Source organism: Tasmannia lanceolata, unplaced genomic scaffold (assembly GCF_043159265.1).
Source record: "Tasmannia lanceolata isolate RefF3 unplaced genomic scaffold, GAP_Taslan_0.1 ptg000005l, whole genome shotgun sequence".
Lineage (NCBI taxonomy): Eukaryota > Viridiplantae > Streptophyta > Magnoliopsida > Canellales > Winteraceae > Tasmannia > Tasmannia lanceolata.
Window position 1 is genome coordinate 5803403 of NW_027518682.1, and position 12918 is coordinate 5816320.

General features: G+C 41.3%; 1 protein-coding gene and 1 pseudogene across 1 annotated transcript; one reads left to right on the top strand and one right to left on the bottom strand.

The window, feature by feature from the left end:
• Positions 1–152: 152 nt before the first annotated feature.
• Positions 153–12165, bottom strand: LOC143876512 (uncharacterized). The gene is made up of 2 exons (XM_077378213.1): positions 11836–12165; positions 153–490 (listed from the first exon to the last, which is right to left on the bottom strand). Exons 1-2 carry the CDS (start codon positions 12061–12063, stop codon positions 266–268), a joined length of 453 nt encoding a protein of 150 aa, XP_077234328.1. The 5' UTR covers positions 12064–12165; the 3' UTR covers positions 153–265.
• LOC143876432 (uncharacterized) lies at positions 6694–10910 on the top strand (annotated as a pseudogene).
• Positions 12166–12918: the final 753 nt, after the last annotated feature.

Here is a 12918-nt window from a genome sequence, read left to right on the forward strand (position 1 = left end):
GCCACCTCCATTTGTTTTGATCTTTGACCTTAAATCTGATTTATGCAGAAAGTTTCCATTGGCTCGTAGAACTTACTATAAGTTGTACGAATTAATGAAGAATTCTAAATAAAAAAGATGGGTGAAAGCAGAAAAAAGGGAGGCACGTATCGTGGTAAAATAAGAGGTATTCAAGGAAAATGTCAATAACTTTGTTCTACAAGGTGATACAATATAGATTAATCAGAAAGAATTGAGAAACCCAAAAATCTGGCTTACATGCTACTTATACCCACTGCAATCTGCCCTTGTGCTCCACACTGAGGTGGATATTTCCATCCATGGAAATCATCTGTTTCCTTACTTTAGCTGGCCGTGTACTGTACTTCACTTCAAACTTGGGAAAAACTTTCTGATTGTCTGACGCTTCCGGCGAGACCTCATCGAGGAACTCGTCTGCGACATCCCCGTCTTCATCTATTCTTAGGCGCTTCACGTACCACCCCAGACCCTGATTCAACATAGGAGAGAAAATAAAACAAGGTTATATAGATATTTTTTTATGACATAGGGCATCCCCACCCCATTTTAGTGCGGGACTAATCCCTTTGGATGCGCACAATCACCCGTAAACCACGAGCATCGGGTTACTATGGGGGGATTCGAGTGTCATTGGGGGGTTACAAGGTTATATAGATGAAGCTAAAGAAATCATGTTATGAAGGGAAAACAGTCCTGAGTTAATGGAATAACTTGCTTAGTATGCTTTGACAATTTATGCACTTATTGAGTCTATATGGATCATTACACCTAATAATTCAAAATTCTCTAATAAAATTATCAGCTGAAATCACACACAATAACTTTAACATAAATGCTAAGGCACAACTGTGGCATAAGTCCCCACTGTTTTAGAATACTGTTTTACCCCTTAGGCTTGCATCCAGAGTTTGGCCCCCACTGAGGCCGTTCAGCCATCTGATGCAATTGTGGGATTAAACTTTAATGGCAAAGTCCAATAAACAAGTTAAAGAAGGAGATATAACGTCTGAACCCTTCCATCGTAGCTTTTGTGTCTCTGGATGAACCTGCAAATGCTCACCCTGAAGCAAACCCACTCTGAGGTTAAACAAGGAATACCTCATACCATGGGAATACCCCATTCGATGGAACCAACAACACTGAATTTGAAGGCATACAGGTTCTAGTCCCCATTGTGACCTGGTGGTCACATTGTGCAACAGTAAGGTTGCTCCATTGTAACCTTGTGGTCACAGGTTCGAGTCACGGAAACAGCCTCTCTGCAAAGCAGGGGTAAGGCTGCGTACACGGGTACATCTAGCCCTCGCCAGACCCTGCAATGGCGGGAGCCTCGTGCACTGGGCCGCCCTTTATTTTTCTACAGGTCCTAGTCCCCAGAGAATTAAACTCACTCTGAGGTTAAACAAGGAATACCTCATACCGTGGGAGTACCCCATCCGGTGGAACCAACAACACTGAGTTTGAGGGCGTACAGGTTCTTTTTTTCTTTTCTTTTTTGAATGGTAACAAATTTCGTTGAAAACAGAGCAGACTGAGAAGGCTTCCCGAGAATACAAAGAGAAGAAACAGTGGGAAAATTAACAATAAAGGAAACAAAACAGAAAAGCCCAACAACCGAAACATAACCAAAAAGGCCAATCAAGGAGGCAAAAAATCGAACTCTAAATTCTGTCTACGTACTCCCTCCCTAGCTAGTTTGTCAGCACTCCCATCTGCCGATCTCCTCACATACACAAAAGTGAGAGAGGAGCCTTCCATTCTATCCTTTATCTCATCAAAGAACCGTGCAAATCTCAACGAGCGCTTAAGCCACCTTACAGCATTGAGAGAGGTTTAGTGGTACCCACCAGATTAGATTGCAGCATCATATGAGCCACAACATGATGAGTTGATGGAAGGTCGGTCACGAGATACCCATACGAGGGGAATCAATGATGAACTAGAGGCCTTACTAATGGGCCGAGCACCCATTTCACCCAAGCATCAAAGGAAGGAATACCAGCCGGAAGAGGGGAGCTATCAATTGAATGCCTACCTTCCCATTGATAGGAGAAACACAGGATCTCATGCATGTCAGGACGAACATCAGAGCATAGGCCGATCAAGAGGACCCCTTCTACAATAGTTTGGGCCATGCTATCTCTATCCAAAAGCCTTAAACCATGATAAACCGCCCTAATCTCTGCTTCGCTGGCATCGTTTCAATAGGCCCTGAAAAGGCCCAAACCACCTCCCCTGTTGAATCCCTTAGGACACCCCCTATACTAATGGGCCCGAGATTACCAAGGCTAGAACCATCAAAGTATAGCTTGGACAAACCAATGGGGGGAGGTTGACAATGTTGTACTACCAAAGTGGGCTACAGGTTCTAGTCCACAGAGTGTTTTTTTTTTTTTTTTTTGAGAAAGGTAACAAGATTTCATTAAATTAGACAAAAGCTACACTATAGTGGTGGGGACGAGAAATCATATTAGAAGATTGGCCAATGGTGTGGTGGATAAGCTTGCTAGGAGTGGAGTTCATCTGGAGTCATTGGAAAAATACGACTCCCTCCCTCCCTGAGCTATTTGTTGTTTTCTCTTTCTTTGTTTGTTTAGCTTTATCTTTTCCCGGTATCTTTATCTTGTATTTTTCGACCATCTCGGTCGTTTTATTATATCTTTCACCATTCAAAAAATAAAATAATGGTGGGGACAAGACGTCCTCTAGTACATCCGCGCAGCTAACATTAAAATAAAAGGAATGTGACCGGCCTCCGCACCCCAGGCCCTAGCAGCTACACGCTCAACTAAAAAATGTGAACAACCCACGCCACTCAACCCCTTTGCTGTATTGGAGAAACCTTTACCGCTAAAATTGTAGTCCCTATTTGTGGCAGCTAATGCGTTGTATAATTACCATATCCTCTCTGTCCGCCCCTTCTTTGGCTAAACTATCTGCATCTTCATTTGCCGACCTCTTCATGTGTTGAAATTTTATCTCAATTCGCTCCACCAAATCTCTAATTTAGTCAATGATGTTAGCTACCGCCCGAGGACTGGTTGCTTTGCCACTTGCCCATGATATAACATGGGATGAATCTCCTTCAACTATGAGAGGACCTGAGCCGTTTGATGCAAACCATCTCAGGCCCTACGACAAAGCTCTTGTTTCCGCCTCATTTGCCTCAGAGAATCAAACTCACTCTGAGGCTAAACAAGTAAAGACAGACACATCAAGGCAGGGAAAAAGGAAACCCATTTAATAATGCAATTGGTAGTGATGATCAACTGAGAAGTAATGCCATCGAAGCATTTAACATTTTATAGTTGTGCACCTTAACACCACATAGAATTGAGGACAAAATTAGCCTCCAACAATGCCCCCCATTTCCCTAAATATCATGATTGCTGTATGTTTTGAGCCATTAAAAAATAGAAAAAACTGTTTGCTTTGCATAACCACTGGTATTGGGAATCAAATAATAGGAGGACCTCTGTTCAACTTAGGGTCATTTTTATTTTTTTGAAAGGTAACAAGATTCATTTCATGGGGAACATAAGTACAGCAGAGGGACAAGTTGTCCCCGTACAGATTACAACTCTAACCAAGCAGAACGAAAGCATGTGACAGTCCCCCACCAGAGATTACATAAGAGAGATTACTTGTATGCATCAATAGTGTAATGACAATCAACACTGAGGCATCAGATGGAGAGAATAACCGAAATCCGTTATCTAACACCTTGTGGGAGAGATTGAAACATCTCAATATTTAGCTTCTCCACTTCTTCCTTCGCCAAATGGTCGGCCAACTCATTAGCAGATCTCCTTATGTGCGTTATTTGTGGTTTAATTAAACGCAAAAGATCCCTAGTCTCAGCGATTACGTGGTTATCTTTTATGGTCAAAGATAGCCATGAGCTATTTTCTGCCTTCTTGAAATTTCATGCTGAAATTGTAAATAAGTTTGGTGTGAATATGTGAATTTTAAGATCTGATAATGATAAAGAATATATATCCCACACTTTTCAAAACTATTTGTCCGATAAGGAAATAATTCATCAAATATGTGTTCATACTCCGCAACAAAATAGTGTCTTAAAGGAAAACTCGGTACCTTCTTGGTGTTTCTTTCTTCCTTTTTTTTTTCTTTTTTTTCTTTTTTTCCTTGAATGGTGCCTTCTTGATGTTTCTAGAGCGCTCATGCTTCATGTGAATATTCCTATATAACTCTGCATGGTAAATCGGAGTTCACCATTCCCTTTCCCACAGCATCACTTTTTTATCTTCCACCAAAATTTTTTGGCTGCACGTGTTTTGTTCATAATTTGGGTCTTGGGAATGACAAGTTTGATCCCCGTGCAACTAAGTGTATGTTTCTTGGATACTCTTGTATTCAGGAGGGAAATCATCATTACATCTCTCTCTCTCTCTCTCTCTCTCTCTCTCTCTCTCTCTCTCTCTCTCTCTCTCTCTCTCTCCATAAACACTCTGTGAGACCCGATATTACATTTTTTGAATCTACCCCTTTCTATTTGAATTCGATTGAGGAATTGACATCTTCGTGCCAACCGGATCGGTCTTGTTCTTCCAACTTTATCGCATAGTAAGGTATCTCCTCGGGCCACCAAAGTCCATGTCCGGAAACATTTTCAAACAAAACAAGAACTAACCACCGAAGATGCTCCACCATCATCGATTTTGGCTGATAATCCGCATCTGCAACCTTCTTCTCTTAATGAAAATTTAGATGATGGCCTTCCTGTTGAGTTTCAAAATGGTAAATGTTCATGTAATTGCCACCATATTTCTAAGTTTGTTTCTATTGATGGCCTTCCCCCAAGTTTTTGCAGTTTTGCTCTCTTTGGCCTCGTGTTCTGCTCCTATTTCTCATCATGAAGCATTGTCTCATCCTAGCTTGACTAGTGCTATACAAGAGGAGATTGTTGCCTTGAAGTTGAAACATGTGATTTAGTTCAGTTACCTCATTTGAAGAAGGTGGTTGGTTGTAGGTGGAGCTATAATATGAAGTATCATCTGGATGGTTCTGTTGAACATCTTGAAGCTCGGTTAGTTGCCAAGGGCTTTACTCAGTCATATGGTGTGGACTCGGAGCTCACTTTGGATGTCAGAACTATCAAAAGACGAAGGAGAACTTATTTAGACGAATAGTGTGCCGGTGCCATTACCCCAACTAACTCTACATTAGCAGTTCGCGGGTTACTTAGAAACATTCTCTTTGGTTATCAAATCGAGTTATGTCCAGGTCGTGATATCTATTGTTGTGAACATAGGTTTTCCAGTATTTCACCTCGATGTAAAGAATGTCTTCTTGCATGGAGACTTAGCAGAGGATGTACATATAAAGCAGCCACATAGGTCTGTTGCTCATGGGGAGATGAATGTTGTTTGCAAACTAAAGAAAGCCATTTATGGCCTGAATCAAATCACCTAGAGCTTGGTTTGACAAATTTAATAAGAATGTTGCGTCCTATGAGAGCGTAGGAGTCATGCAAATCACTCTTTATTTGGTCGTTGGAATACAACTAGATATAGTGGTTTCTCTCAGTGTATACGTTGATGACATTGTAATTACAGGTACTGATCATAGAGGCATTGAGGAGTTGAAGCTATATCTGAAGCAACATTTTCATAGCCAAAATCTTGGACAATTAAGACATTTTCTTGGAATTGAAGTAGCTCGTTCTAGAGTTGGTGCCAACCTCCCAACGGAAGTATGTTTTGTGTAGGAGAATTTAAAAGGGTAGAACAAACCTCTAAAACCTAGCCGTTAGAGGGAGGGTGCACATTCCCTTATAACTTGGTGCACATTCCCTTATAACTGGGTGCACATCCACTTCACTTCACTTATCCGATGTGGGACTATTTGCGTTTGTGTGGAACCCCAACATTTTGGATCTCATATATGAAGCTGGTCTATTATGAACTAAACCAATTGACTCGACAAGAGAGAATTTCTCGAAGATTCAAGAAGATATAAAACACTATTTGGAAAGCGTAACAACAATATCTAATGAGATTATGAGAAGGATATATTAATTGCTTTTACCAACAGTACCATTCAAAAAAAAAAAATGCTTTTACCAACAAAGTTAGTCAAAACATCACTTTGTTATTATTATCTAAAGTGGCAGAAACAACACTAGATAGAGAGGCCAAGACTTTTCTATACACTTCTTGTGGCTGTCTGTCCCAGGATTCTCGCTATTGGTTCCACCCATCCAACCAAGATCATCTTCCCTTCCTTCCCACTCTATTAGGAAAGCTCACTGTGATATCCATGATATCACGTGATTTGCTCACCGTATTGTTTGATTGTGGCTGTATATAAAGTTACCTATTCACACATTTGTAAAGATAGAAATATACATGCTAGGATAGGAATAAATCCCTACTAATCAGGGATTCAAAGCTCACACTTTATGTATATATGTGCATGTTTCTAAAGAAATAAGAAATCGACAATCCAAATTTGTCATGGTATCAGAGCCTCCGTCTGCCATTAATCTAAGATTTTGAAAATCGTTCTCTTTCCATCGTTGCAATTCCAACAGTTTTTTTCCCATCCAATCTTACAGGCACATCTTCACCATTGTTGCCATCATTTTTTTTCGAAGCACTCACGTCAATCTTTGACTTCTTTTTTGACGCACTCCCATCTAACTTCGTCATGTCGGCTCCTCGTGAATCCGAATCCGCTTCAGGTACTCTTTCCATCAAACCATCGATTGATTCTTTCAATCCTTATTTTCTACATCCCTCGGATAATCCGGATACTGTTTTCGTTTCTCAACCTTTAAATGGCGACAACTATGCCTCTTGGAGTCGTGCCATAATCATGGCCTTTAGTTCAAAAAAAATAAACAAGGTTTTATCGATGGTTCCATTGTTAAACCAGCCACAACATCTCCTGATTATCCTTTTTGGATTCGTTGTAATCACATGGTATTATCATGGCTTCTTAATGCGATCACTCTCGACCTTGCAAATAGTGTTCTCTATGCTGAATCTGCCCGTGAAGTTTGGTCTGATCTCAAAGAAAGATTTTCTCAGAGTAATGGTCCACGTATTTTTCAAATCAAAAGATCCATTTCCTCTCATTTTCAAGAACAAACTTCTATCGCAGCCTACTTCAATAAATTAAAAGGTTATTGGGATGAACTTGCATCCTACATTTCCTTACCCACTTGTAGTTGTGGGGCTCTCAAGGCTCTTTCAGATCATGAACAACGAGACGTGTCTTCCAATTTCTTATGGGTTTGAACGATTCATATGCTGCCATTCGCGGCCAGATACTCCTCATGGACCCATTGCCTCCACGCAATAAAGAATATTCCCTGGTTCTTCAAGAAGAGAAGCAACGTGAAATTACGGCATCGATTCCCACAACTGAGGCTGCTGCTCTTATTGCTAATGCCGTCACACGCTCTTCCTCCGTTGACACTCGCAATAATCGCAAAGAACGCTCCACGTGTGAACATTGTGGTTTGGTTGGACCCATCAAAGCTCGTTGTTATAAGTTGATTGGTTATCCACCGGGACATCGATTGCACAAATCTAGTCGAAGTTCCTCCAAGCAAGTCTCCGACATTGCTGAATCATTTGTTCCTTCTTTCACGCCAAAGGAGTATCAAAAAATTAAGTATATGCTTAATGAAGGTTCTTCACAACCTATGGCAAATTTTGCAGGTATATCCACTTGTAACTCCTCTTTCTCAAGCCCTTATTCTTGGATTATTGATACCGGTGCGAGCGATCATATGGTTTCTTCTCCCACCTTATTACACTCTTCTTCTGCACCCACTTCACTACACCCTGTTCAATTACCTAATGGCACCACAGCCTCCATCACTCACATTGGTTCCACCTCTCTCAATTCTAATATTCATCTTGACAATGTCTTATGTGTTCCCTCTTTTACCTTTAATCTCATGTCTGTTAGCAAAATCACACGTTCTCTTCATTGCTCAGTTACTTTTTTTCCTGATTTTTGCGTCTTCCAGGACCTAACAACGAAGAAGATGATTGGACTGGGTAGAGAACATGGCGGACTTTACCACTTCTTTGCAGAAACACTGTTTGCTGGCACAACTTCTCAATTTCATCAACATGAATTATGGCATCGACGTCTTGGTCATCCCTCCTCTACGCGGCTTCAACAACTCTCTAAGTCTATTCCTGATGTTTCTTTCAATTCTGAATGTTCTTGTGATATTTGTCCTTTAGCAAAACAAACTCGTTTACCATTTATATCTAGTTCAATTTCTACTACTACACCATTTCATTTAATTCATTGTGATATATGGGGTGGCTATTCCACACCTCATTCTGGTGCACATTATTTTCTCACCATTATGGATGATTTTTCTCGATGCACTAAGGTTTACCTTATGAAATTTAAATGTGAAACACAATCTTTATTACGGTCTTTTTTTGCTTTTGTTCAAACCCAATTTAATTGCACAATAAAATCCATTCAAATAGACAACGGTTATGAGTTTCTTTCCATGCGAGATTTTTTTCAAGAACATGGCGTTTTACACCAACACAGTTGTGTTGCAACACCCCAACAAAATGGGGTTGTTGAACGTAAACATAGACATCTTCTTGAAGTTGCAAGGGCCCTTCGTTTTCAAGCAAACTTGCCCGTTACTTTTTGGGGAGAATGCGTCTTGACTGCTACGTATCTCATTAATCGCATACCTACCCCACTTCTCTCTAACAAAACCCCCCATGAAGTTCTACTCAATAAAAGGCCTACGTATTCCCACTCACGAACCTTTGGTTGCCTTTGCTTTGCCACCAACACCTGTTCTCATCGGAATAAGTTTGACACACGTGCCACAAAATGCATCTTCATTGGTTATCCACAAGGACAAAAAGGCTACCGCGTATACGACCTCGAATCTCACCAAATCTTCACCAGTCGTGATGTTATTTTTCGAGAAACCACATTTCCCTTTTCTTCTACTTCCACCACTTCCTCCTCTACACATCCCACTCTACCTATTTCAGCCGTCGACTTTGACCCTTCTTCGAAACCCAATATCTCAACACCCCCATCTCCCCAATCCACACCACATGTTGATGCCCTCCCCATAGTTGTTGATACCGAACCTACTCCCAATCCCATTCCCAATCCCACCTCTTCTATTCCCACCACTCGACATTCCAATAGGCCACGACAACCCTCCGTTTGGTTGCGTGATTTTCATTGTTCTCTCGCCACGTCATCTAACCAGCCTTCATCATCTGATTCATCGCAGGTTCCTATCAAAGGTACTCATTTTCCTTTATCTAATTTCCTTTCATATGATCGTTTACCCCCCTCTCTACTACTTCCGAACCTGCAACGTTTGCTCAAGCTGTGCAGGACCCTCTTTGGCGTGAAGCCATGGCGGCTGAACTTCATGCACTTGAAAGGAATCATACATGGACTATTGTACCTCTTCCAAAAGACAAAAAACGCATTGGTTGCAAATGGGTATATCAAATCAAATATCGTTCTGATGGGAGCATTGAACGATACAAAGCTCGTCTTGTCGCTAAAGGCCACACTCAAACGGCTGGTTTGGATTATCATGAGACATTCACAACTGTGGCAAAATTAGTGACCGTTCGTTGTCTCCTTGCCGTTGCCTCTATCCGCAATTGGTCACTTCACCAGTTGGATGTCCACAACGCCTTTCTTCATGGTGATCTTGACGAAGAAGTCTACATGGATATTCCACCTGGATATTCTCGTGAGGGGGAGCATCTTACTTGTAGATTACACAAATCGATCTACGAACTAAAGCAAGCTTCTCGAAATTGGTTTTCCAAATTTTCTTCTACCATTCAAGACGCGGTTATAAACAATCTCGTGCTGACTACTCACTTTTCACCCGCTACAATGGCTCCTCCTTCACAACAGTTTTGGTTTATGTTGAAGACATCATTGTAGCCGGCAACGATGATGCCGCCATCACATCTCTTAAGGCCTTCCCTCATCATCGCTTCCGCATTAAAGACCTAGGCCCCTTGAAATACTTTTTAGGAATTGAAGTTGCTCGATCTCGTCAAGGAATATGCATCTCACAACGGAAATACAATCTTGAAATCCTTGATGATGCAGGTCTTCTTAGAGCTAGGCCTGTCGATTTTCCCATGGAACAGAACCTGAAGCTGAACACTGATGATGGTGATCCTTTACATGACCCCACATCCTATCGGCGTCTTGTGGGGCGTTTGATCTATCTCACCATCACACGACCCGATATTGTCTACTCTGTTCACATCTTAATCCAGTTCATGAATCAACCGCGTAAGCCTCACTTTGATGCAGCCATGCGGGTCCTACGATACTTAAAGCGATCTCCTGGCCAAGGTCTTCTCCTGCCCTCTAATAACACCCTACAATTGCAAGTCTTTTGTGACTCTGATTGGGGGAGCTGTCCGATGACACGTCGCTCCACGACTGGCTACTGCACCATGCTCGGAAACTCTCCATTATCATGGAAATCAAAGAAACAACCCATGGTTTCTCTCTCTTCCGCAGAAGCACAATACCGTGCCATGGCTGCAGCGAGTTGTGAACTCACTTGGCTTTCATATATCCTACACGACTTGGGTGTCTTACTAACTGAACCAACAACCCTATTTTGTGGCAATCAAGCCGCCATACGCATCGCAGCCAACCCCGTCTTCCACGAACGCACTGAGCACATTGAACTTGATTGTCATTTTTTTCGTGAGAAGATTCAATCTGGATTACTCCGCACTCGTTACCTTCCAAGTAAGCAACAAGTTGCGGATCTCTTCACCAAACCTCTCAGCAAAGCTCAATTTCATCATCTTATTGGCAAGTTGGGAGTTCTATTCACTCTCCAACTTGAGGGGGAGTATTAGGAAAGCTCACTGTGATATCCATGATATCACGTGATTTGCTCACCGTATTGTTTGATTGTGGCTGTATATAAAGTTACCTATTCACACATTTGTAAAGATAGAAATATACATGCTAGGATAGGAATAAATCCCTACTAATCAGGGATTCAAAGCTCACACTTTATGTATATATGTGCATGTTTCTAAAGAAATAAGAAATCGACAATCCAAATTTGTCACACTCCATGAGAAATGGATATAGAGGGCTTGCGATCCTTAGTCCACACATAAGCCCTTGGGCACCTGCCCCCGTCCTTACTCGAGGGGGAGAAGGATTTTTCTGGATGACCAAATTCCTGCCTCAAAAACTGCTATCGATATGGGGGCGCATGGAGATTGATGAAGCAATAATTGCAGATAGATCCGTTGGGGAAAATTTTTTGACTCCCTAGAAAGGTGCAAGGTTTTGACTTTTGAGTATCAAATGGTCTCGAGCCTATACATGTGGCAGTTGCTTTTAGCATGGATAGAGAAATGTTGGGAGCCCAGATTATTCGAGGTAAACGGACCTGATAATGGTTCAATTCAAGAGGAACCATGAGTCTCTTGAAAGTTTCTGTTTTGGTTTCAAAATTCTCTGCATTTTCACTAGAATATACTTTTCATAAATACAAGCAAAAGGTAGCGCCACATCACAACCCTATCTACGCACTTACAGGCTCACAACCCTAAAACGCATACCCACCACAACTAAGAGTATGTTCAGAATTGGAACAGATTCTTTTACTGAATTAAAAACATTTGTGCGTGTAACCCAGCAATCAAATACAACCCTTGATGATTAAAGGAAAATGAGGGAAATTCTAGGGTTAAATTCAGAAATTAAATAGACAAGATTGCATAAGGAAGTGATAAAAGACCCAAAATTATAATTAAAAAGAAGTACCTGGACTCCACCTTCTCCGAGATTGCATGGGGCGAGAACCGGACCCTGATGGGCTCTTTCAACGGGGACAGGAACCTTGACGCTAAACCCTTTCATAGGGCCACGAGGACGCGTCTCTTCTCTCTCCCCACGATCTTCGTTGTCGTTTTCCTCTTCGTTATTGTTCGTTTCGTGATTTTCGTCCTTCAAGAATCCGAAAATGCCGGCAATCCGTCTCAAAAATCTCATCTGGTTTTCAGACCAAAACCCTCAAACCTCAAAAGACAAAATAAATAAAAGATCAGAGCGGCAACAGAACCGAACCGACAAGAAGAAGAAAAAAGGGGGCTTGGTGATTTGTAGAGAGGTGTTGGGCCCTTGAAAGATCATAGCCGTCCGATTGATGTGATTTGAATGTGGACCATGCTTCATGTTTGTCCAAGTTTTACTTAATTGCCTGTTCCTGATCTGATGGATAAGATATCTCTATGATCCGGATGTTGTAATTGAAAAGATGGGCGGTCTAGATCGAACCTGTGCCACTTGTATTGTGGAGATGGTGCCAACAGAGAGTCATAATGATGCTATCACGTCACGCAAATACAGCTCAAGACGAAAGAGTTTTTGGACTAATAATGCCTAAACTTATTCCAAAGAGTAAAGGGATATTCGCCGCCTTTTCTTCCTCGGGCCAAATCCTTAGAGGGTAAAAAGAGTTTTTTGTTGGAACAATTACTAATGGAGGCCAAACATTAGGCAAAATTATCAACAGAACCATGCTTTTCAAAAATTATCAACGAGGGATAAAAGAGGTCTTGTTAGTTAAAGCTGGACGAAAATGCCCTCTGGCATTTACAACATGTTTTGACGTTGTTTTTTCCTTCTTCCCTCTTCTTTTACTTTTTCATTATCACTTTTTTTATTTTTATCCTACTAGTCATCTTCCTCCATGTTCAGCCACCATTGTTGCTGGCAAATCTTGAAAACTTGAATGTTGAGTTCTTACGATCTATCTCTTTGTATTTAGGTTTTGTTTTTCATTTTTTTTTTTAGGGTTTTGCACTATTTTTCATTCCTCTATTTCTGATCTATCTTGTTTATGGT

Bases quoted from the DNA above. Each gene is read 5' to 3' on its own strand.
- LOC143876512 (XM_077378213.1), bottom strand. From the start codon at position 12,063: ATGAGATTTTTGAGACGGATTGCCGGCATTTTCGGATTCTTGAAGGAC. The intron at 491-11,835 runs GTACTTCTTTTT...ATGTTGAATCAG, and splicing joins TCGGAGAAGGTGGAGTCCAG to GGTCTGGGGTGGTACGTGAA.